The sequence below is a fragment of the Pipistrellus kuhlii genome, unplaced genomic scaffold, assembly GCF_014108245.1.
Source record: "Pipistrellus kuhlii isolate mPipKuh1 unplaced genomic scaffold, mPipKuh1.p scaffold_m20_p_6, whole genome shotgun sequence".
Taxonomy (NCBI): domain Eukaryota; kingdom Metazoa; phylum Chordata; class Mammalia; order Chiroptera; family Vespertilionidae; genus Pipistrellus; species Pipistrellus kuhlii.
The window spans coordinates 3,826,027-3,849,704 of record NW_023425562.1 but is presented as its reverse complement, the minus strand read 5'-3'; the positions used below and the strand labels follow the sequence as shown (position 1 = coordinate 3,849,704).

The window sequence follows — 23,678 nt, the reverse complement described above, 5'->3', positions numbered from 1 at the left end:
ACTTGGGCCTGCTTCTCTAAGCTCATCCGTCCCCCTTTCCTCACCCCTCCCCCTGCCCTTTCTGGGTCCCCAGCCACATCGGACCCCCTCTCTGTGGCCTGAGCTTCCCTCCCGCACTCCGCACCGCTGTGTGGATGTGGGCGGGGAATGGATCGGTATCCGCACCCTCAGGAGACTGGGAGCTCCATGGGGACTCACCTGCAACATTCGCCGTGAATCCCAGGGCTCAGCACGGCGCCTGCCACAGGCAGCAGCTTAATAAGCACCGTACAGACAGACGCAGTCCCGAAAAACCACAAAATGCCAACAACAACAGCTTCCGGGGAAAACGGAGCGGGGGCAAACTTCTGAAGGGCCATACAGTTGTGTAACCAGAGCACTAACTGTGAGGACGCTAACGCACATCCCCGCACAGCTAAAAAACAAGCAAACCCAAAGTCTTAAGTTCCCACTGAATCCTCAGCGGGAGCCGGGAAGGTGGCTGGGTGGAAGGGGCCGCAGGACAGCTGTCATCGGTGGTTACGGAGAACAGGGCCGGTGCACAGAGGCTGAGGAGAAGTGAGTGGTTCAGTGCTGGAGGCTGAGAGAGGGCTGGGGGCCCTGGGATCCCCCTGAACCAGACCTTCGGCCCGGCAGACATCTGGGCGGGTTACTCTCCATGGCGGGGCTGTCTGTGCAGTGTACGGCGTTTGGCCACATCCCTCGTCTGCTACCCACCAGATGCCCGTTGCATCTCCAAATTGTAACTGATCTCTAAATATTGCCCAATGCCCCATAGAGGGCACAAGGACACCAAGCTGGAGGAGGGTCCTGAGGTGGCAGCATGCATGGTTTGAAGGGTGGAGGAGGTGAGCGTGCTGGTGTGGAGGGGGGGGGGAGGGGGAGAGGAACAGAGGGGAGAAGGCCAGAGAGGTACCGGGTGGTGGTGGTGGTGGTGGTTTGGGGGGGGGAGGAGGGTTGTTCTAGGTGTCTGTTGCTTAGTAAGGCCTTGGGTTCTTCTCGAGAGAAGCAGGGAGCTGGTGCAGGCGCCGAGCAGAGCGTGGGCCTGTGAGCCAGAGAGCCACAGCCCATCCCAACCCGAGCAGTAGCTTCTCACCCCGATGACGCCAGAAACCCCAGACCGGTGTCTCAGAGCCCAGGGTCTGCAGACCTTCTCTCCAGCTCCACACCGGCCAGGAGGGGCGGACTGCTTTGCGTTTACGTCCTTCCCTGCTGGCGCCTACATTTCCAGGGGGATCCGCGTAACCAGGAGGGGGCTGCCGCGTTGGAGGATAAATTAGTCTGACTCTTAACTCAGTAATTAAAACTGCGATGGCGCGTGGCCTGCAGGGATAATGTGCCATTATTATCGTCGTTTGTTTCAATTAAACGCTTCCTGATTTTACACCAGCAGCTGGGCACCTGTGCACTGCAGCTATTACTCCGAACAAGACATCTCACACTCCGGGGGAAATTTGTCAGCGTGCGAAGAATCTCTCGCCGAGCATGAAAGTTTATTAGAAATACTCGCTGACACGGGTTCCGGGCGAAGGGAGGGCTTCCCATTGGCTTTCCTTCCTCCTCGTTGGTGCTGGGATTTTCCTTCCTGAAGGGAAATGGCTTCCGAACAGTTGCCTCTGAAAGCCCGAGGAGACCTCGGAGAGCGGTGTGCCCCGGGAAGGCCGGCCTGGAGGGGCACCTGGGGGGCGGAAGGCTGAATAAAACCCCCAAGAGTCCCCCACACCTTAACCCCTTGGGTCTGTGTGTTACCTTACAGAGGGGAAGGGGTTTGGCAGAGGAGACTCAGTTGAAATTCTCGGGAAGGGGAGATTACTCTGGACCAGGGGTCCTCAAACTTTTTAAAATGGGGGCCAGATCACGGTCCCTCAGAGAGCTGGAGGGCCGGACTATATGAACTACTAATTCCTACTGTAACACCTCGGCTGCGCTCACTGCCCAAAAAACCTGGCGGGCCGGATCAGACTCCTCTGCGGGCCGCATGTGGCCCGTGGGCCGTAGTTTGAAGACGCCTGTTCTGGACTATCTGGGTAGCTCAGGGATGCAATCGCAGGTCTTCCTGAGAGGGGACTGGAGAGTCTGCTGTAGGCGCAGAGAGCACCCGGCGTCAGACCTGCCGCTGCTCTGCAGAGCGTGCGAACGGGGACCTTGTGGGAAGCCGCTCTGTGTCCCTGAGCCCCGAGCGCCCATTCAGCCAGGCGAGCCTAACGATGCTCACAGCGGCTCCTCGTTACCGTCTCTCCCGTTTCCCTCCCCGAAGAGGCTGCGCGGGGCTCTGGGACGCGGCCATATGCTGCCAGGAGGGAGCAGGAGGCATGTGCCGTCGGTTACCAGACATCTCGTTAGTGCCAGCTGTGCACCGGCCTCCTGCCCGGGGCTGGGAGGCACGGATGTGTCTGCACACAAGCAGATGCTGGGCACTGTGCTGAGCCTGGGAAAGGCTCGGGAAGAGCAGCAGCCGGAAGAGAAGGGGGGAGAGAGGCGTCAGGGAAGGCTCCTCTGAGGAGGTGGCGTTTCAGCTGCGTCTCAGACGGTGGCCCGGGGGAAAGGACCGGTGGGCCAGGGGGAGGGTCCGTCCTGGAGAGAAGTGGCCTGTCCCCGGAAGCTCCGGGAAGGGGCTGGAGAGGCAGGGCCAGCGAGGTGCACGGATCTCTGCGGGCATCTCACACGGCGAGGACGAAGCTAGCGGCCGCTGGGGGGCGACAGAAAGGTTCTGAGAGGACGGAGACCTTTCAGCTCCAGGGGGGCTCTCTGGCGGCCGGCATGGCACCGGGACTCAAGGGAGCCAGGCAGGAGGCGGGGGGAGGGCGGGGTCTCTCTGGGATCCCCTCACTCAGACCCTGACACACAGGTTTGGGGCACGCATTCTGCTCGGGGGGGGGGGGGGGGGGGGGAGCCTGCAGGAAGCCCGTGAAGGAGGAAGGCAGGTGCGATCGGAGGGGAGGAACGCCAGCGGAGGGTGGATTGATGAGTGTGACCAGCGTGGCACCTGGGATGCAGTCCCGCTGCAGCTGCTCCCGGAGGCCTGGGGGACAAGCTGAGAACCGTCCCGTGGAGGGGCATGGAGGCGGAGGCTGAGGCCGCCCCGGGGGCCTTCATTGCCCCCCGTTCCCGGCGGGGAGAGGCAGGGAGCCGTCCACAGGTGCGGTAGCCCCCTGCAGGGAATGGGGGTTCCTCCAGGGTCAAAGGGCAGGACCTGCATGGCATCAGCGATCGCCGACAAGGCCAAAAGCCAATGGCTGCTGGACGTGCTGGGCAGAGCAGGGTGGATTCTAACTGGGAAAGGGGCTCTGTGAGCTAATGGTGTTCCAGAATGTGCGAAGGGATGGCCATTGCCTGGCCGCGTCTGTGGGTCCATCCTGTGAGCTCACTTTTTTGGTCTTTTAAAGCCTGACCTTGGCCTTGAATGAGACACGCTCTTAGGTGAGCTATCAGCATGTAAAGGTGCCACCCCCTGCCATGCAGCGGCCACAGGTTCCAGGTGGTGGTGAGCGGGGACCGGGGGGGTGGGAAGGAAGGGGGTTGGAGAGAGCCCGGGGAATGCCGGCGCTTAAGGGTGGCCTGAAGGAGACCAAGCAGTACTGGCCAGAGAGGCAGCCAACAGCCCAGCGCTGGCCCCGGCCAGAGGGAAAGGGCCGTGAGGGGAGGCAGCAAGCCCAGGAGTCAAGGACCAGAGGGTGTCTCGGGGAAGACAGCGTGGCTGCGAGAGGAAGGGGATGGCCCGGAGAAGCCCAGCTTCCCGGCGGTGGCCGTGTGGCTGGGGGATCGATCACCTCCTGGGGTGGCTGGGTGATTCCTGTGTCAGAGGGAGGGTGAGCCCTGCTTCTGGCACGGAGTAAGCGCTTAATGCCACCTCCTCCTGGAGGAGGGTGGGAGGACGATGTCAGACAGTGCTGCAGGCACATGCCGGGTCCGTGGCTGATGGAGGGGCCGTCCTGGTGGCCGTGAGGATGATGGTTCTCGGGAGAAGGCTGGCTGTGCGTGGAAGGAAGTTGGGACGGAAGCTTTTAGACCTGGAAGTGAGGGAGAGTTCCACTCACAGCCGGGAGGGGGCGAGCGGGATTGGATGCTGATGGGGTGCAGCCCCCAAAGTGGGGGGGGGGGACTGATGGGCCTGGTGGAGGGTGAGGGGTGAGGCCCCTCGAGCGGAGCCTGAGCTGAGGGTCCTTGTGAACCTCGTTCATGGAGGAAGCGCGCTCAGAAGGGGCTGCAGGGACCGGGGTCTGCAGAGGAAGGGCCCGCAGGGGCTGGCCTGGGGCTGGCCTGCACCGCAGGGGAGGGTCTGGCCTTGGTGCCCCTGTGTCAGCGAAGCGGGCTGAGGTCCGCCGCAGGGCGGAGCAGGGGCGCGGGGTGCCAGCCTCTGGAGGAAGGCAGCTCCCGTTGGGCAATGGCAACTGTCTGCGGACGGGCACAGCGGCACAGGGAGAGGATCCCGGCCAGGCCCTCCTCAGACCTCACCTCAGAGGCACACTTTTTACTTCGGGGAGATGAGGACAGAAATCTTTAATGCCCCAGGAAACCTAGGATGCGTCGTGGCTGTGCCCATGTCTTGTTGGATGTATCTATTACTAACCAGCCACACAGTCTCTTGTGTAGGGGTCTGTCTCCCTGATGAACTGTGAGGCCCTGAGGAGCATTGTGCGGGGTGGGGACAGGGCGGGGTGGGGGGTGGGGGTGGGGGGACTCCCTCATTCCAGAACTCGCCTGTCTGCTCATGTCCCTCACAGCGCAGACATCCATGGAAGGCCTGGCGCTTGTTTGTGAGAATAGTTGTTGTTGTTGTTTTTTAATATATTTTATTGATTTTTTTACAGAGAGGAAGGGAGAGAGATAGAGAGCTAGAAATGTCGATGAGAGAGAAACATCGACCAGCCGCCTCCTGCACACCCCCTGCCGGGGATGCGCCCGCAACCAACGTACATGCCCCTGACCGGAATCTAACCTGGGACCTTTCAGTCCGCAGGCCGACGCTCTACCACTGAGCCAAACCGGTTTCGGCTGTGAGAATAGTTTTTGTAACCAGGCCGGAGGTGGCCCCGAGTCCCACCCGCCCTCCATGGGGACCCTGGGCTCTCTGAGCTGGATGTGACGTCATTCCCAGACCACACCCCGTTCTGCTCCTCTATCTTTAATTGTATTCAGCAGGACCAACACGCATTTGGTTTTTCTGTGTGCAAGGTGCTGATCTGGTTATCAGAAATAGAAATAGGTACACACACCGAAATTATACTTCCAAAGGAGGTCCACTCTGAAGCTCCTACTCCAGGAAATGGGGGGACGGGGGGACAGGGGTTGGGGGGACTGCTCATAATTTACAAACTCCCATTATGTGGAGCCCCTTGATGAGAAAAATGTGAAATCAGGTAAGATTGTTTTTAGAGAAAATGTGTGATTATTGGGCTTTAAAATGCAGTGAAAACCACTGCAGATAATCAGATAACGAGATTTTCTCCCAAAATCCAAGGGGGACATCAAAGAGCTCAAAATTATGACTGAAAAGATAAAAGACCCTGATGATTCAGAATGTATTTTTAACAGGAAAATTCTTTTCAAATGGAAAAGGGGCAATAATCCAAAAAATAACAATAGGAAATATCACTTATCTGAAGAAAGTGGGAATTATTCAACTCAAAAGAGCTTACCAAGCATCAGACAGAATTAAATAAATGCGGCCTACATACAAAAATAGCCTCATGCAAATGTTTCTTATTTCAAAGGAGCTTTGGGTTAAAAAACTACTTAGAGAGGCAATTACCTTTGATTGAGAAATGAATTAAAATAGATCAAATATGGGGAATATGTGGTATTAAAAAAAGCAGTGCTGTGAGCAATGAAAATAGCAAAATGTAAAGTTAATGTCTAAGTACTGTTGTTATCATGGTATGAAACATAATACAACTGTCGGAATAATGATTGAAATATTTAGTGAAAAGAAAAAAAAAATCATCTGGAACCTAAACCCACTGATGGAGAGAAAAATGAAAAGCTTAATTTTTCTTCTTACATGAGGAATTAGAGAAAAACCACGAGATGAAATTTGATCAACAAAGGAAAGATGAGGGAAACTCAAAGAATCAAAAAAACACACAAAAAAAGCACTGTAATATCTATGAACAAATGATTCTATCTTTATAATAAACTAGAGGCCCAGTGCACAAAATTTGTGCACGGGTTCGGTCCCTAGGTCTGGTGGGCGATCGGGGCCAATCAGGGCCTTCCAGCTGCTGGCCAGAGCCTTCCTGCATTCCACACTGCCCCCTGGTGGTCAGCACTCACCTAATGAGGGACCCACCGGGAAACCACCCTCCACTTCTCACCTACATGCCCCTCCCCGGGGGCCCCCCACAATTCAGATATGAAGATGGGCACGACGGGCCCTTTCTCATTCAGAATGCCCTGTCCTCCTCTCTCAGATCCAGGAGATGGTCCATTCGGAGGTTGCCGCCTACGACTCGGGCCGGCCAGGGCCCCTGCTGGGCCGCCCCGCGATGCTGGCCGGCCACATGAGCGCCCTCAGCCAGTCCCAGCTCATCTCTCAGATGGGCCTCCGGAGTGGCGTCGCTCACAGCTCCCCGTCGCCCCCGGGAAGCAAGTCCGCGACCCCCTCTCCCTCCAGCTCGACCCAGGAGGAGGAGTCGGAAGCGCACTTCAAGGTAGGCAGGCGGGGTGGCCGTGCACAGCCGTGGGGTCCCTCCCGTTGGCAGGAGGACGGTCCTGCATGGAATCGGGCATCGCTTACCAACAGAAAAGACGGCAGAGTCTAACCGTCCCCTTGGCTGGAAAGCAAGGAGGCAGAGGGTTTGGGGAGAAAATGAATCTTACTCCTGAATGGCCTGTGGGTTAGGCGACCAGACGTCCCGCTTTCGGCGGGACAGTGCCGATTTTTAACAATTGGACCCGCGTCCCGTGGCGTTTTAAAAAAAGTCCCGATTTTTGGAAAGAATCTTTTTAATCTTTTGGACGTTTTTAAAATGCCGCAGGACGCAGGACAGATTGTTAAAGATCAGGACTGTCCCACCAAAAGCGGGACGTCTGCTCACCTTACCAGGGGACCATTTCGGTGGCATATCCTGGCAAAAGCGTGTGGTCCGGCAGAGGGCGCCTCTGGGCAGCCCTGACCTCGGGATGGGGCTCTCACGGGGACCCCTCCCCTGGGGACGTGACCCCTGGGCCTCCCCCAGCACACGCGAGGATGCGAGCTCCCCAGCTGCCCGGGCTCTGGCCCTGGCCCGGCTTTGCCACTGCCCCCGGCTCCCTCCCTGTCGGAGAGCGTCTGCTGTACCGGGGCAGCAAACGGGCCCGCCGGGAGCCTCCCCGGGAGCCGGTGGCAGAATCGAGATCCGATCCCACACGTCCTGCCGCTTTCTCCTGTCCACGTGGTGGCCCCGCAGAGGCCCGGGCAGTAGCCGTGGTGCCCACGCCATCTGGCAGAGACCCTGGCCGCCTGGCTGGGCGGAGGGAGGTGCCGCTGGATTCTGCTCCCGCTCCATCACCGTGATAACGTGGTCCGTACCACAGGCCGGGCACCGGTCAGGGGGACAGGAGAGCTCCGGTCAGACCCAGGCTCTGAGAGCTGGCGGAAAGAGGGACGGGGGTGTTCTCGCTTCTCTCACAGAGAAGGAGGCAGAGGCCCAGAAGGGCGGATTCGCCGGGGAGCACGGCTGGGAAGCAGCAGGCGTGGGAGGGGCCGAGCTTCCCATCCCACAGATGGGCAAGCCGAGCCCAGGAACAGCCCCTGGCTGCGGGCCTCTCACACCTGTCCTTTCCTAGTGTATTGAGAAAGCGTTTCTAGCACAGTTCCCACGGGCCAGCAGCCTGAGCACATACGCACTGACGCACGGGACCCTCCTCACAGGCGCCGTGGTGCTCTCCCATCGGCAGATGGGGAGGCTGAGGCAGGGAGAGGTGAAGCGACGTCAGTTTGATTTAGTCTTCGTTACCGATAGGGTAGTTTATCCGCTGTGAAGGTTAGCCGGAGAGGAAGCGGGGGGAGGCGGCAGCGCGTTCTGACGACAAGGCAGGTTCACTCTTCCCTGTGGAGGGGCCAGTGTCGCCCGCCCCGCAGAGAAGGTGAAGCTGAGTCCTGGGAGTGGTCGTTTTACCACTCCACCTCCAGGGCACTGGCCCGTTTATCTCTTTGAGTCAACTCTACTGTCATTAATGAGATAAACAAAAAAAAATCCAGGGCTCCTGTCCGGAAGGTGTGTCTGTCTGACTGTCCGTCCGTCCGTCTGTCTTGTCTGCCTGTCCATTACCCCCCCCAACCTGGGGGGTGATTAGCCCGACAGTGTGGCCCAAGCTTCCGTGTTCTAACCCGGAACGGCCAGTACCAGGGAGAGAACAGGGCCTGCCGCCTGTGAGTGGGCCTGTGAGCCGGCGGGGGTGGGAGGGCGCCCTGGGGCGGGGTCCCTGGCATCCCCAGGGCTGACTCCTCTCGCCGGGCAGGCGTCGGGGGAGAAGCGGCCCTCCGCGGACCCGGGGAAAAAGGCCAGGAACCCCAAGAAGAAGAAGAAGAAGGACCCCAACGAGCCGCAGAAGCCCGTGTCCGCCTACGCACTCTTCTTCCGGGACACGCAGGCCGCCATCAAGGGGCAGAACCCCAGCGCCACCTTCGGCGACGTGTCCAAGATCGTGGCCTCCATGTGGGACAGCCTGGGGGAGGAGCAGAAGCAGGTGAGTCCCCCTCTCTCTCCGGGCCCCGGAGCCAGCCGAGGACAGGTGAGAGGGGCCCAGGGCCGGGGGCTGATCCTGGGCTGGGTTTGCCGTCGGTGAGATGGGAGGCCGGGTCCCTCCCGCGTCTGCTGTTTCCCAGCCGCGTCCACGAGCGGCTCTGCTGGTCTGGGCCCCCCGGTCCGCCGGGTCCTCCGGCTCTCAGGGTCCGGGGTCAGGCCAGAGCTCCCCTGGACCCTGGCCACACGGCTGCGGCCCTCGCTCGGGGCTTCCAGAGGAAACGGGGAGCAGAAACAGCTGAGAGGCCAAGGCCAGCCGGCAGCAGCGTGCCCTCAGGCGAACCCTAACTCTCCCTGCCTGCTCACGTCTCGGATCTTTCAGGCCTACAAGAGGAAGACCGAAGCGGCGAAGAAGGAGTATCTGAAGGCTCTGGCGGCCTACCGGGCCAGCCTGGTCTCCAAGGTAACCCCTAGAATCCTCGGCACAGCCCGGAGGGGTGGAGCGGGCGCTGAGGCCCACGGGAAAGGACGGGGTCCGCGGTCACGCCTCCCGCGCGCCTACTGTGTGCCGGGCTCGTGCTGGCCACCTGGCATGGATCTTGTTCCATTTAATAATTCTCCCATCAAGAACCTGGGGCTCTGAGAGCGGAAGCATCTTGCCTGACATGGCACCGTGTGTCAGGTTGCGGTACTGAGAGTCAAACCCAGGCCGGCCACGCCTCCCAGTTGGCCTTCCCTCCTCGGTCAGCCCCAGCGCTGCAGGCAGGAGGCTCAGGTGGCGGTGGGTGAGTGGCCCCCGTGGGGGCAGGGTGCTGTCCGGAAGCTATCACAGAGGACATGGCACCTGGGTTACGCTGCAGAGGGCCGAGCCACGAGGCTGCTCCAAGGCAAGGGAACGGCACCTGCGGATGCACAGAGGCTGGGCAGGAGCATAAACAGAGGACGGCCCCGTTGGGTGATGCTGGCCTCAGGGGCCAGGCTGGGGAGCACGGGTCCCCCATCGGCAGAGCCCCTGATAGATGAAATAGAAAAGATAGCCGGAGACCGGGATGGCAGGACACACACAGGCTTTATTGGAGGGAAGGGTACCCCTGCCGGCTGCTTCCACAGAGAGGGGCGGAAGAGAGCGAGGGCCGGGGGGTACAGGCACCTTTAAGGATAGGGGGCGGGGCTTAGGGCACTCAGCACCCGCTGATGGGTGATTAGGGACCTAGGGACTTAGGAACCGGGGAGCTTACGGTATTTGGCAGGTGCTGATGGGCAGTTCAGAGCTCAGGAATGGGTGGTCTGGCCGCAGGTGGGGTTTACATCTGTCCATCAACTGGAGGAAGGGAGGATCAATCAGCCCCAAGGATTGAAGCAGGGCTGGCTGGCTGCTTAGAGCTCAGTGCAAGGAGGACCCAGAATGATCTCTGTGAGCCCACAGATGTCCCCGGAGGGGCCCAGAGCCAGCCGGGGGTCCATGCCCACGTGGGCTGCAGGCCCTCCTGGTCTCACGGCCCGAGCCCGGTTTCCCCGTCTCCCCCGGAGTGACCGGTGTCCGTCTGTCCCCTTGCAGAGCTCCCCGGACCCCGGTGAGGCCAAGAGCGCCCAGGCGAACCCGCCGGCCAAGATGCTGCCGCCCAAGCAGCCGGTGTACGCCATGCCGGGCCTGGCCTCCTTCCTGACGCCCGCGGACCTGCAGGCCTTCCGCGGGGGGGCGGCCCCCGCCGGCCTGGCCCGGACGCTGGGCCCCAAGGCGCTGCTGCCCGGCCTCAGCGCCTCCCCGCCGCCCTCCTTCCCGCTCAGCCCCCCGCTGCACCAGCAGCTGCCCCTGGCCCCCCACGCCCAGGGCGCCCTCCTCAGCCCGCCCGTCAGCATGTCCCCCGCGCCCCAGCCGCCCGTGCTGCCCGCCCCCATGGCGCTGCAGGTGCAGCTGGCCATGAGCCCCTCCCCGCCGGGCCCGCAGGTGAGCAGGGCTGGGTGAAACGCGCTGCCGGGGGGCATCGTGGGACTTTAGGGACCAGCCCCGCCGCTCGCCAGCTGTGCGACCACGGCCTGGGCACCGTCCCTCTCGGAGCCTCAGTCTCCAGGCCAATGAAATGGGTCTGGCCACCTTACCCGACATGGACGCGCCGGGGCCCAGGCAGATGGCTCAGACCCTTAGACGGTCCAGGCCCTCCTTCTCCCGTCCTCTGTCTGCTGCCGTCTGTCCGGCTGCAGGGCTGTGGCCACGGCGGCTCCTGCCAGGTCAGCCCCAGCCCTGGCCCTCCCCGGAGCCTTCGAGGCCTGACCCCACGGGTGGTGCCACAGACACCGTTCCGAGACTTTCTTTTTTAAGGAAGTTTTTATTATTATTATTATTACTATTATTTAAATGTATTTTATTGATTTTTTACAGAGAGGAAGAGAGAGGGATAGAGAGTTAGAAACGTCGATGAGAGAGAAACATCGATCAGCTGCCTCCTGCACACCCCCTACTGGGGATGTGCCTGCAACCAAGGTACATGCCCTTGACCAGAATCGAACCCTGGACCTTTCAGTCCGCAGGCCAACGCTCTATCCACTGAGCCACACCCGTTTCGGCCCAAGACTTCCATGAGGTCCCTCAGCCCAGTAACCCCAATGTACAGATTGGGAAACTCTGTCCCAAAAAAGGAAAGGTCCTGAGAGCAAAACCCCCCTCCCCCACCTCCGTGCAGCTGGGAGAGGGAAAAGCATGCGGGGCAGAGCGGGGGCCGTGCCAGCCGGAGGGGGCAGTCCCCATCCCCCTCGCCCCCGCCCCCCCAGGCTGCCTGAGACAGGCACGGGCTCTCTCCTTCGCTCACCGCCGCCTCCTCCCTCCTCGCAGGAGTTCCCGCACATCTCCGAGTTCCCCGGAGGGTCCGGATCCCGCTCCCCGGGCCCGTCCAACCCCAGGAGCAGCGGCGCCTGGGACAGCAGCTACCCCGGCGGGGAGTGCGGCATCGGCACCTGTAGGTCCGTCCTGGCCCCGGCCATGGGGGGCCGCCCTGGGCCCGGGAGGACGGGACGGGACGGGACGGGACGGAGCCGGGAGGGACAGGCGGGCGGGCGGCCCTCTCAGCGGCGGCGCCCACTGCCCCGGCCCCAGCTGCCGGCCTCCCGGGGCCTCGCCCTGCCAGGCCCTCTGGTGGGCACACGGACGTGGCATGCACCCCCCTCCTGCCGGGCCTGGGGAGGGGGTCTGCCTGGCGGGCTGGCGGCTCAGCAGGGATGCCCTCCCCGGGAGCCAGCGCGCTGGGGGGTGGCGGGGTCTCCGGTGGCCCTCACAGCGCGTCCGGGCTCCCCCCACAGGGAGCCAGGCCCAGCGGCGCCCCGGGTCATGTTTGGTTTTCACGGCGGTGTCATTGGTGAGGAACACGGTTAGTGTCAGGCGGACAGCGGGATGACCCGGTGTTGGTGTGTGCTGTGGCATGGTGCTCAGTAAGGCCACGCACACAGTCAGCGCACAGCTCTGATAGAGTTTCCCCTCTGAGGGCTGTCAGATTCACGCCTTCGCGGGTTCACGCAGGCCGCACGGTGTTAGCGGGGTCCCCGGCCGGGCCTTACAGCCCAGCGCCTTTCCCCGCCCTCCGCCCCCCGCCGCCCACCCAGCCTCTGCCACCCAGCCTGCTCTGGGTCTCCAGGAGCTTGTTTTGTTTTGTGTTTTGGGGGGTGTTATTTTTAGATTCTACGTAAAAGACGGTTCTTTCCCCGTCTGACTGCCTTTACTGAGGATCATGCCTTCCAGGGGCATCTGTGTTGTCATGCTTGAGTGCCCTACTTTAAAATATTTTTTTAATATATTTTATTGGTTTTTCACATAGAAGAACAGAGAGGGATAGAGAGAAACGTCGATGAGAGAGAATCATTGATCAGCTGCCTCGTGCACACCCCCTACTGGGGATGTGCCCACAGTCCACAGGCCAATGCTCTATCCACTGAGCCAAACCGGTTTTGGCTTAAAATATTTTTTAAAATTTTAATTTTTTTATTGAATTTATTTAAGAAAGAGAGGAAGGGAGAGAGAGACAAAAAGAGAGACATTGATTTGTTGTTTCATTTGTTTATTCATGTATTGGTTGATTCCTATATGTGCTCTGACCGGGGGGGATCAAACCCGCAACCATGGTGTAGCTGTGTGATGCTCTAACCAGCTGACACCGATCAGGGCCTGAGCGCCGGATTTAAAAACCACAGGAAGCACCTGCTTGCCTCTAACTCAGCTGGAAATTCATAAAAGAAACACTGACCAGGAAAACCACCTAGTGACGGTGGTGTTAGAAGGACAGTCACACTGCCCCCCCCCCCCCCAGCACTGATGACGGGAGGTTCAGAGTGGAGGGTGGAGGGTGGGGGGGAGCTGCTGGGATCCCAGGGCGGCTGCATCCAGGGCCGGGGTGAAGGGCAGGTGAGCAGCTGGCCCAGGGTCCAGGCCCCCGCGAGCCTGTGGTGCCGGGCGGGCCCCGTGAGCTCTGACCGCCCTCCTCTCTCCCACAGCCTGCTCCCCAGGGATAAGGCTCTCTACCTCACCTAACCACTCCCTCTCCTCCCGAGGCCACCCGAGGGGCCCAGCAGGAAGGAGGCCTGGGCAGGAAGCGGGGCCCGAAGAGAGCGCGGGGGCACGCTGAGGCCCCACGGCTGAGTCTCTCCCTCGACCTCTCACAGACTCTGCAGAGGCCGCCCCGCGCCCACCGCCAGCCCACAGACCCCGCAGGAGCCCTCCGCCCCCTGACCGCCCGCCCCGGGCCACCGCGGACCCCTCCTCGCCCTGCACAGCGCACCCCGAGTCCGGGCCGCCCCTGCAGGGGCCGCTTACCGACAGAACCCCCCCGATGCCCGATGCCCGATGCCCGATGCCCGGGGCGGGCCGGCCGTGGACGTGCCAGGAGGCTCTGCGCCGGGCGCGGGCGCTTGTGTGAGTAGTGACACGTGTTTAGAGTGTGCTGCACACGTCTGTGGGTCCTCCGTGGGGGAGGACAGTCGTTTCCTTTACGGCCAGAAGCCTTTTTCTATGGCCCTCGGCGCCTGTTTTTTAAGTTTTCTCTTAAGGGGGACGTGCCCGGAGCGGCCGCCAAACCGTCCTGGCGTCCGTGCTGCCACGAGCGGCCGCTCAGCCCCCGGAGGCTCCGCGCTTCTCCTCTTAGCATCGCCCGACGCCGCTCTGTCTGCGAGGCCGAGGACTGAGGCCGGGGGCCCGGTTGGGGTTGGGGTTCCTCGTGTGTGCAGCTGTTTCCCGGCCCCGGCCACCGCCTGGCCCCGCGCCCAGCGCTTCTCTCGGACCCTTTATAATAAAACCTCCGAAACGCTGAGCGTGTCTGTCTGTCCGCGCTGCGTCAGCCGGGCCCGCCTCCCGGAGGGCGGCGTGGGGGGGTGGCTCTGCGGGGACCGAGCCCCCGGTGCCCTCGGGTTCAGGGAAAGTCTGGCCTCGGGGTTTGACCACCAGGGAAGGAGGATAACAGGGTGGGAGCGCATAGGGTTCCTGTGATGATTGAAAGGGGTGAGGGCAGCTGAAACCGGTTTGGCTCAGTTCGGCCTGTGGACTGGAAGGTTCCAGGTTCAAGTCCAGTCAAGGGCATGTACCTTGGTTGCGGGCACATCCTCAGTAGGGGGTGTGCAGGAGGCAGCTGGTCAATGTTTCTCTCTCATCGACGTTTCTGGCTCTCTCTCTCTCTCCCTTCCTCTCTGTAAAAAATCAATAAAATATATTAAAAAAAAAAAAAAAAAAAAAAAAAAAAAAAAAAAGAATGTTGTCCAGATACACCAAGGGTTAAAGTTCAGTCCCAGATCAGGCCACACGCCAGAATTAACCCATGGCCCCAGCCGGTGTGGCTCAGTGGGTAGAAGACCATCGGCCTGCGGACTGAAGGGCTCCAGGTTCCATTCCACTCAAGGGCACGTACCTGGTTGCAGGCTCGGTCCCCAGCCCTGGTTGAGGCACGTGCGGGAGACAACCCATCCATGTATATCTCTCACATCGATGTTTCTCTCTCTCTCTCTCTCCCTCTCAATTCCACTCTCTCTAAAATAACCAAGGGGAAAATATCCTCTGGTGAGGATTTACAACAACAAACAAGGATCAACCAGAATGCATAAATAAGTGGGTAACAAATGTATGTTTCTCTCTCTCTCTGCCTCTGAAATTAAAAATTAAAAAAGAAAGCCTAACCAGCAGACAAAGAGGCTCGCTGTCCTGGCGGTGACCTGTTCGCAGCAGGAAGCATCAGTGTCTCCTGGGGCGACAGTCCCCTTCCTCTGAGGACCTTGTCAGGAACGTGGGCACGCCGAGACAGTTTAATGCCCACTCCTGCTCCGCAGAAAACAGCTCGAAGCAGCACAGTGGGGCCCGGGCTCTGGGTTCCTGCCCTCCTCTCACCTGCCCCCCAGGCAGGGCCCTGCCCTCCCCCCCCCCCCGCCAGGAGCTCAGGAGCTGGCAGGTGCCCAGGCGGCCTCAGAGGCGCCCTCAGTGCGGGAGAACGCCCTGCCTGCCTGCAGAGGGCAGGGGGCTGCCAAGCGGGGCGTCCGGTGGCCCGAGAAAACGGGAACAGAGCGAGGGGCCCGCGGAAAGTCCGGGAGCGCTGACTTCGGGGCCGTGGAGTGAACTCCGCCCCCCCCCCCCCCCCCCCCCCCCCAGGTCTCTATGGCAGGGCGGGCCCCGGCTCCTGAGCGTGGGCTGCTCACCGCTCAGCCGCCCATCTTGTCCGGTCCTGTCCTCGGGGCCCCCGCCCCCCCAGAGCTGCCCCCGGCTGGTGACCAGGGCCCCAGGTCCGGCTGGGCCGCTCCCCTCCTCCGTCCCCTTCTGCCCGCCCCTCCCCATACATGCGCCACCTGACAGGCATCCCCACCGGGGCTCTGCCTCCTCCGGGGACGGGGCCTGTGCCGCCAGCCGCGCGCAGGCGGCCGGTCGGCAATGTTCCGCTCGCACTGGCTCGGGCCCCACCAGGGGACACAAGCCTTCCCGCCCCTGGGACCAGCCCACGCCTGGCAGAGGGAGGCCGGGCCCCGCGTGTTCACAGAGCAGTCCTCCCCCGGACGGGTCTGCAGCGTCTTCTCCAGGCCATCCGGCCCCGGGGATGGCCACCACCCAGGGAGCCCCGCGGCCAGTGCCCCACCCGCCGTGAGAGCACGGAGGCCTCTGCCACATGCCCCGCCCCGCCCCCGCCCCCGCCCCCGCGCTCCCAAAGCTGAGCTCCATGGCCGTGGCACCCCCATCGGCCACGGCGAGGCCGTGGTCTGTGCCCGCCACATCCTACTGCCTGGACCCTGACATTGGGGGCCCCTCAGGTCCTGTCTGCAGCCCGCCCACTGGCCACGGAGCTGGTCCGGGGACCAGAACCACTTGCCCTTCCCGCTGAGGGCACCTGCTTCCATTCCTCCGTCTCACAGCTCCCCCCACACGGGCATGGGAACCCGCACAGGAGGCACAGCTGGGCGACAGGGCAAGCCGTCCACCTGAGAGGAAGGCCTGGCTGATCCTAAAACCACCCAGCCATAATCCCTCCCAGATGAGTTTCCACACCCCCCCAGAAGGGGTGAAAGAACTCATATGCAGCCAAAACTGGTGTGGCTCCGTGGATAGAGCATCAGCCTACAGACTGAAGGGTCCTGGGTTCGATTCAGGTCAAGGGCATGTACCTTGGTTGCGGGCACATCCCCAGTAGGGGGGGGGGGGGTGCAAGAGGCAGCTGATTGATGACTCTCTCATTGATGTTTCTAAATCTCTATCTCTCTCCCTTCCTCTCTGTAAAAAATCAATAAACTATATTAAAAGAAAAAGAACTCATATGCAGAAAAGATCTGACATGCTAGTACAGGTTCGAATTTTTTTAAAATGCCCCACACACCAGTTGTTACGTAGCTCTGCTCCCCAGATTGCCTGAAACTAATAAGCCCAATCCCACCAGATGCTGGAGAGCAGCCTTTCATTGGGAAGGGGCTGTGGGGGGCAGGGGGCTGTGTGGAGGCAGGGAGGGGGAGGGGGAGGGAGGCTTAGGGCTCAGCCTGCCCCAGAGAATATCAACTCTGCTGCCTACGCCTGGTATGATCTCGGGCAAGCTTCTTGCTCTCTGTGTCCTCGTGTGGAGCTGGGGGAGGGTAGCAGTTTCCTTCTCAAAGGTGGTTGTAGCAATGAGTGAACACACACAGAGTTCTTAGAGCATAATTATGGTGGTGGTTATTGAACTTCTACCCAGAAGGTAAAGTTTCTTCTGTTATGAACTAGTCGGGATGTGCTAGGGTCTGCTGCAGTAACAGTCCCTGCCACCTCAGTGACTTTAACACAGAGTGTACATCCGGCTCTCTCTGCCCACAATACACTGGCCGGACGCCCCCAGGGTACCATGAATGGAATGCTGCCTTCAAGAGACGGGACGGAGTCCAGCAAATACTGGACAGGAGGTCTCTAATGGCAAAGCAGCTAAAGGAACCGCTTTGAGGAAGTCCCAGTCAAGAGAGAAGGGACAGCTGTGATTTGTCTGTGGGTCGTCTCCCGATTTGGACATGGAGCCTTTGGGTGGTGATTGGGTCTAGATGAGGTCATGACGGTGGATCCCCATGACGCATTGATGCTCTTATAAGAGACACCAGAGAGCTTATCTCTGTGTGTCTCTCTGTCTCTCTGTCAGTCTCTGTCAGAAACTGATCATTGTCTCACTAATTAGAAAGATGTGGAAGGCTGGTCAACCTTGAAGCTCTGAAAAGTCAGAGCCAACCTTATTGAAACAATGGTGACTGAGGCAACTTCTCCACCAAATAATCATGTAAACCCTTACTGATAAGATCATCTGCCTGCTACTGGAATTACCTGCCTAAGAGCTATGGTGTATCCTATAGTCTCAATAAAAGGGATAGCAAGGCCAGAGCCTAGCGGCAGTCCTCCCATGTGGGCTGTTCCCTGCCTGGCCCCCAATGTTCCCAAATTAATACTTTTCTAGTCTCTTTCATTTGTGGACGGCCTCCTGCAGAATCTGAACCCTGAACCAGAACCCTGAACCACGCAGCACATCCCGACTAGTACGTAACAGGGTTCCCACAAGTCTCTCCCCCTCTCTGCCATGTGAAGACACGGAGGAGACAGCCACCTGCCACTGGAGTTCTCACCAGGAACCCTGGCACCTCGCTCTCGGCCATCCAGCCTCCAGACGGTGAGGCGATTCCCGTGGGGGAGGCCCTGTCCCGGCATCGTTATGGCGGGTGAGCTGAACGACCCCTTTCCGAACTGGCCAGGGCTCTGGAGGGACAGGACAGTGAGGCGGGGCCTGTGGTGCTCGGAGCGGCAGGACCCGGTGGGCTCAGCAGTGTGAAATCGTGCCCGTGGGACGGCAGCACAGCAATTTCATGCTGTTTTACAACAGCAATTAGCATCTACATGGGAGGGAGAATGGTCAAGTCCAAGGTCCTTGACTTCCATTTAAAAACCTCAGTACTACACGCCCTGCCACGCAGCTCACAGCACACAGCTGTCCTCTGTGTCCCGACTCCCACCAGCCCTCCACACACTCCACTCTTCAAGCTCGTCCCTCGGTGATTTAACAAATAAAGATGCATAGCCTATTTACTCTTTATCGAATGTATTGGGGTGACATCAGTTAATAAAATTATGTAGGTGTCCGGTGTACAATTCTATAATACATCTGTCTGTTGTATTGTGTGTTCACCATCCCACCCCAAGTGTCTCCACCTGCTATTTCTATTCATGTTGTTTATGCACCTATTTTATCCTCCATCTAAGGCAGTGGTTCTCAACCTTTTTAATGCCGCGACCCTTTAATCAGTTCCTCACGTTGTGATTTTGCTACCGTTGTGAACTGTAATGTAAATATCTGTGTTTTCCGATGGTCTTAGGTGACCCTGCTAGTGGTTTTCAACCTGTGGGTCATGACAAAATTACAACAGCCAAATTACAGTTATGGAGTAGCAACGAAAATAGTTTTGTGGTTGGGGGTCACCACAGCATGAGGAGCTGTATGAAAGGGTCGAGGCATTAGGAAGGCTGAGAACCACTGATCTGAGGGAACACCTATAACACTACTGAGTGTCAGGTGCTTACATATCAAGTCCACTTCGTTTGCTATAGAAAAGCACTGTGAAATGGCTGCCATCGGCCCCGTTTTACAAACGAGAAAACTGAGGCACAGAGAGAGGGAATGACTGATCCCAGGAGAAGTCAGTGGTGGAGCCAGAGTCGAGCCCCCACGTCTGTGGTCCTCCGGATTCACACACATGCCCTCGGGTCTCTGAGCCGAGCTCGGCATGACCGACACCTGGGGCTGGTGTCTTCGGGGAGGAGTGAGGGTGCGGGGAGCGTTCTCCTGGGCATTGGAGGAAGTTTAATGGCATTGCTGGCCTCTCTGTGCCGGACGACAGTGGCACCCGGTGCCCCAGGTGTGACAACCAAGCATCTTCCCGGACGCTGCCAGCTGCCTCCGGAAGGGAATGCCACCTCAGCCGAGAACCACGGATGTGTCAGAAGCTTCGGCCGGGCTTTCCGTGGCTGCCTCAGGCCAGGAAACAGGACTCTGATTTGGGGTCCCAGCCTGTCTCATGCCCTCCCTGCAGGGTTAGGGGTCCGTGGAGCCGAGGAGTCATGCCACCGGGGGCACTCCGCCTTTCTGAGCCACGCTGCGTTCCCCAGGGCCTGTGTGGGTGTGTGGCCAGCTGGGTGTGCACACTGGGTGGTCTGGACAGGCGCACCCAAGGCCCCTCCGCTGCAGGATACTGGCCGGAGGGGAAGGGAGGTCGTGACCTCTGGGCAGAGCCTCCCTTTGCACCTTGACTCACCCCGTAAATACGAGGCCGGTCTGCTCCAGACTCCTCTACTGGTGTCACTGGTAGGCGTATGGGTATAGGCCACTCATTTTTTTTTTTTTTTTACAGAGAGAAAGAGAGAGGGATAGAGAGCCAGAAACATCTATGAGAGAGAATCATCGATCAGCTGCCTCCTGCACACCCCCTACTGGGGATGTGCCCACAACCAAGGTACATGCCCTTGACCGGAATCGAACCTGGGACCCTTGAGTCCCCAGGCCAATGCTCTGTCCACTGAGCCAAACCGGTTTCAGCATAGGCCACTCATTTTTGACACCTCAGTTTAAATGTGTTCACTTCTTTTTGTGGAGAAAAGAGGATTTAGTGCTCACATACCCCCCCCTTGGCCTCCTCTTCTCCTGTCCTCCTCAGGAAGCTCCCTAACAGTTGTGGGTAAGTGAGCACTCCAGGGTGACACCATTATTATGTGAACGGGTGTTGGCTGATGGGCCACGTTGAGTTCTTCACCATTTTTCTCTTGAGTAAATTTCTGGGTTTTGTTCTTCTCATGTATAATCTTCCCATGTCCCTCTTCTGTCCCCACATCTCACGGGACTAGGCACTCACTCTGCCTACGGACAGACACCTGACGCCCCCATGTTCCCTCTTTCTCACAGCCTCCCTGCCATCACCAGATGTCACTGAGCAGATCCCTCTGCTCCTCTCCACCGGAGGGTCTCTCTCTGGATCCCGTTCACTCCTCTGCCTGGTTTTGCTCCTGTGTGCTGGAGCACATCCGCCCGTGGCTTTCCACGGAAAGGCCTGCCAGCGTGCTCACTCTCCCCTCACACGGGGCCGCTGGTTTGACCGGCGAAGATGTCTGGGCTGGAAGTCACCTTCTCTGCGGATGCGGAGGCCCTCGCTGCCCTCTAGCTTCCAGGATGGCTGCTGGAAGACCTGATGCGGCCCTGCCCTTTTCCCGTCTCGGTAGCTTCTAGTTTTCTCGTGAAGTCCTGAAGTCACCGTGAGGTACCTTTGGGTGGGTCTTTTCACTATTCAGGCCGACGGCAGACCCTTCCAATCTGAGGAGGGACAGATGGCCCTCCCTCCAGCTTCCGTCTCGTTCCTAGACCAATGAGGCGAGGAGGACTATCGCTAAGTGGAGAGGTTCTGCCCAGCCCCAGAGCACTCAAGTGCAATGTGTTTCACGGCACCATGCTGGCTAAAACCAGTTTGCCAGCCAAATGCAGCCTCCCAGCATCTAGTCTGTGCCATCCGTTGGAGACATTGTCAGGAATATGGGCTTTGCCCTGGCCAGTATGGCTCAGTGGATAGAGGTCGGCCTGCAGATTGAAGGGTCTCAGGTTCGATTCTGGACAAGAGCACGTACCTGGGTTGCAGGCTCAATCTCCAGCCTGCAGGACGCGTGCAGGAGGCAACCAATCACTGTGCCTCTCTCACACCCACGTTTCTCTCTCTGTGTCTCCCTCCCTTCCACTCTCTCTAAAAATCAACAGAAAAATATCCTCAGGTGAGGATTTAAAAATAAGAGCATGGGCTTTGAGGACAGACAGACAAGCAGACTGGCCTGGTTTTGAACCTTAGCTTCTGTAAAATATAGTCAAATCACAGAGCTGTTGTAAGGAATATATGAAATAATGCAAGTAAAGCCGAAACCCGTTTGGCTCAGTGGATAGAGCGTCGGCTTAAGGATTGAAAGGTCCCAGGTTCGATTCCGGTCAGGGGCATGTGCCTTGGTTGCGGGCACATCCCCAGGATGAGGTGTGCAAGAGGCAGCTGATCGATGATTCTCTCTCATCGATGTTTCTAACTCTCTATCCCTCTCTCTTCCTCTCTGTAAAAAAATCAATAAAATATATTTTAAAAGATTAAAATTAAAAAAAAATAATGCAAGTAAAGTGCTTACCTGGCGTGTAGTAAGGAACTAATTTACAATAGCTGCTATTATTGTGGTGAATCAGAGAGGGGTAATGGTGGTGGATTTATATATATTAAAAGGGCAATATGCTAATTAGACCGGATGTCATTCTGGATGTCCTTCCAGGTGAACCCAGGGCTGGAGTGGAGGGAAGCCGGTGCCAGCAGCCAGGGGAAGGAAGGCTTACCCTTGCACAAATTTTCGTGCATTGGGCCTCGTGTGTGTGTGCGTGTGTGTGTGTGTGTGTGTGTGTGTGTGTAGGCACCCTTCTCTTGAGCCAATTCATGAGCTCCCTCACATTTGGAGCAGTGGCGCCACCTCGTGCTCATCACTCAGAACTGCAGCGCAGTGCAGCGAGCCTAACAGGCTTCAGAGCCAACTTGGGCTTTCGGGTCAAACAAACAATGGTGTTCATCATCTCGGAAAAGAAAACCCAGAAGCTTTGAGATGTTAAACCAGCGACGTGATTTCCTGGCTGCTGCCCCAAACTGCACTGCTGCTCTGCCACCATGTAGCAGCGTTTGACCCATCCAATGGGGGCCTTCCCTTCTCCTGGGGGGCCAGCAAGGCAGGGGCAGAGGGGGGGGGGAGGGCGGGAGAAGGTCAGCCTCCGGACACAGTCAGAACTTTGCACAAAGAAAAAGAAATTAAGAGCCTATTTTAATGTTGACATACGAGCAAGTTTTGTGCCGTACAGTTCAGGCATTGTTTGCATTTTGTACTGTTTGTAGTGCACGGTAGAGGGTGCTCTATATCATTTTTCCCGTTTAAGGTTGTAATCTGGCTGGTTTTCTGTTACATGCAGCCAAAGGCTCCTCTTCCAGCACAGCCGGGTCCTCTGTGGCTCTATCAGAGGTTATGAAAATGCCCTCCTTGCCACAATCCCAAATCTGAACCCCACGGCTCCAGGGCTCCCTCCCTTTCTCTCCTGTGGAGTCCCGCTGAGACCCCACGCCAGTGTCAGTGGTCATGGGCCTGGGCATTGCCCACAAGGTGGTCTTTGGTTTCCCTCCAGCACAAGACGCCTCAAATCAATCCCAAACCAAACTGCCTGGAGCTGCCCCTGGCCTGGAAGGGAAAAGACACCAACCAGGCTGCTTCTGGGCCACCAGGGGGCGCCCGACTCCGACCAACCTTACCTGACTCCCAGGTTCCACCAGGGGCTCAGGAATGAGCCTCTTTTTAAACCATCCAAGGTGATTTTAATATAGCCAACCTGCTGCCCCTAACCCCTCTCTCCATTACACACACACACACACACACACACAGCCAGTCTACAGACCAGCCAGCTGGGCGGGCTGCCCACCCTTTCCTTGTTGAGTATATTCTCAAAGTCCTGGGGATTAGAACTCTCTCCTCGTTCCAGGCCCCCAAGCCCACTCCTGCAAGTCCATCCTTCTTCCCGGTGATCCTGGGGTTTTGAAAACGTCTTTATCACCCACAATACACCTCCTGCGACGCTCACAACTGTGCTACCCGTGAACACGGCGATGGCACGGACTTGAAAAGAAACGCAGGCACGGTCAGATGGAATGACTGACACACAGCGAGCCACTGGTGGCACCGGGGTGAGAACCAGGTCACCGACCCACGCTGGACCTGCCTGGACTCCAGCCCCTCGATGGGCGAGGGATGCTCTCCGACACCCCTGTCACCAGGGCTGTGTCTTTGGGAGGAACTTAACGGGAAGGGCCAGCTGCTCCCCTGCTGCTGCCTGGCTGTGCCACCTGGGGCAGGTGTCTCTGCGGAGCCTCTGACAATGGCCTCCGGGTCCCCCTCTGGGACGTCCCGTGGCCGTCTGATTGGGGCAGAATGATCCCCACCCCTTCGGGCCTTCCAGGTCATCCATCAAAACGCCCGGGGCTAATGACGACACAGCAGCGATGACACCGATCTCAGTAATCTCATTTCTCAATGCTCTCTGCGGCTGGGCTTCCCATAAGCTCCCGTGCTCGATGCAATCCTTACCGCCACCCCAGGAGCTACCCGGTTCTATTACCTTTCCATTTACCCGAGGACGTACAGAGAGAGAGAGAGAGAGAGAGAGAGAGAGAGAGAGAGAGAGAGAGAGAGAGAGAGGGAGAGATAGAGATAGATGGAGGGGTATATGCCCTGACCTAGAATCAAACAGGTTACCTTTCTGTGCACAGGATGACGTTCAACCAACCGAGCCACTCTGGCCTGGCGCCTTCCCCGTTGTACAGATGAGGAAGCTGAGGCTCAGAGAAGTAAAACTGGTCAGTGAGCGAGACCTGACCTCAAAGGGTGGGCTCTTTCTTCCACCATCTGCTGCTCGGGGAGCTTCTGGAACTCGGCTTTAGAGATTCAGGGTCTGCCCTGCAAAGGTC

At 58.9% G+C, this 23,678-nt stretch overlaps 1 protein-coding gene across 2 annotated transcripts in view; it reads left to right on the top strand.

Annotated features, from left to right (window-relative positions):
- The window catches only part of TOX2 (TOX high mobility group box family member 2), a 101,139-nt gene extending 87,686 nt beyond the window's left edge, over positions 1-13,453 (top strand). Inside the window, exons 4-9 of one of the 2 annotated variants that reach the window (XM_036419269.2) lie at positions 6,411-6,650; positions 8,443-8,670; positions 9,049-9,129; positions 10,225-10,614; positions 11,497-11,624; positions 13,314-13,453. In XM_036419269.2, the coding sequence (XP_036275162.1) occupies positions 6,411-6,650; positions 8,443-8,670; positions 9,049-9,129; positions 10,225-10,614; positions 11,497-11,624; positions 13,314-13,380 (1,134 nt within the window). In that variant the 3' untranslated portion in view covers positions 13,381-13,453. Of the gene's footprint in view, positions 1-6,410; positions 6,651-8,442; positions 8,671-9,048; positions 9,130-10,224; positions 10,615-11,496; positions 11,625-13,145 lie in introns of both variants that reach the window. The other variant, XM_036419270.2, reaches the window with a different exon arrangement.
- Positions 13,454-23,678: the final 10,225 nt, after the last annotated feature.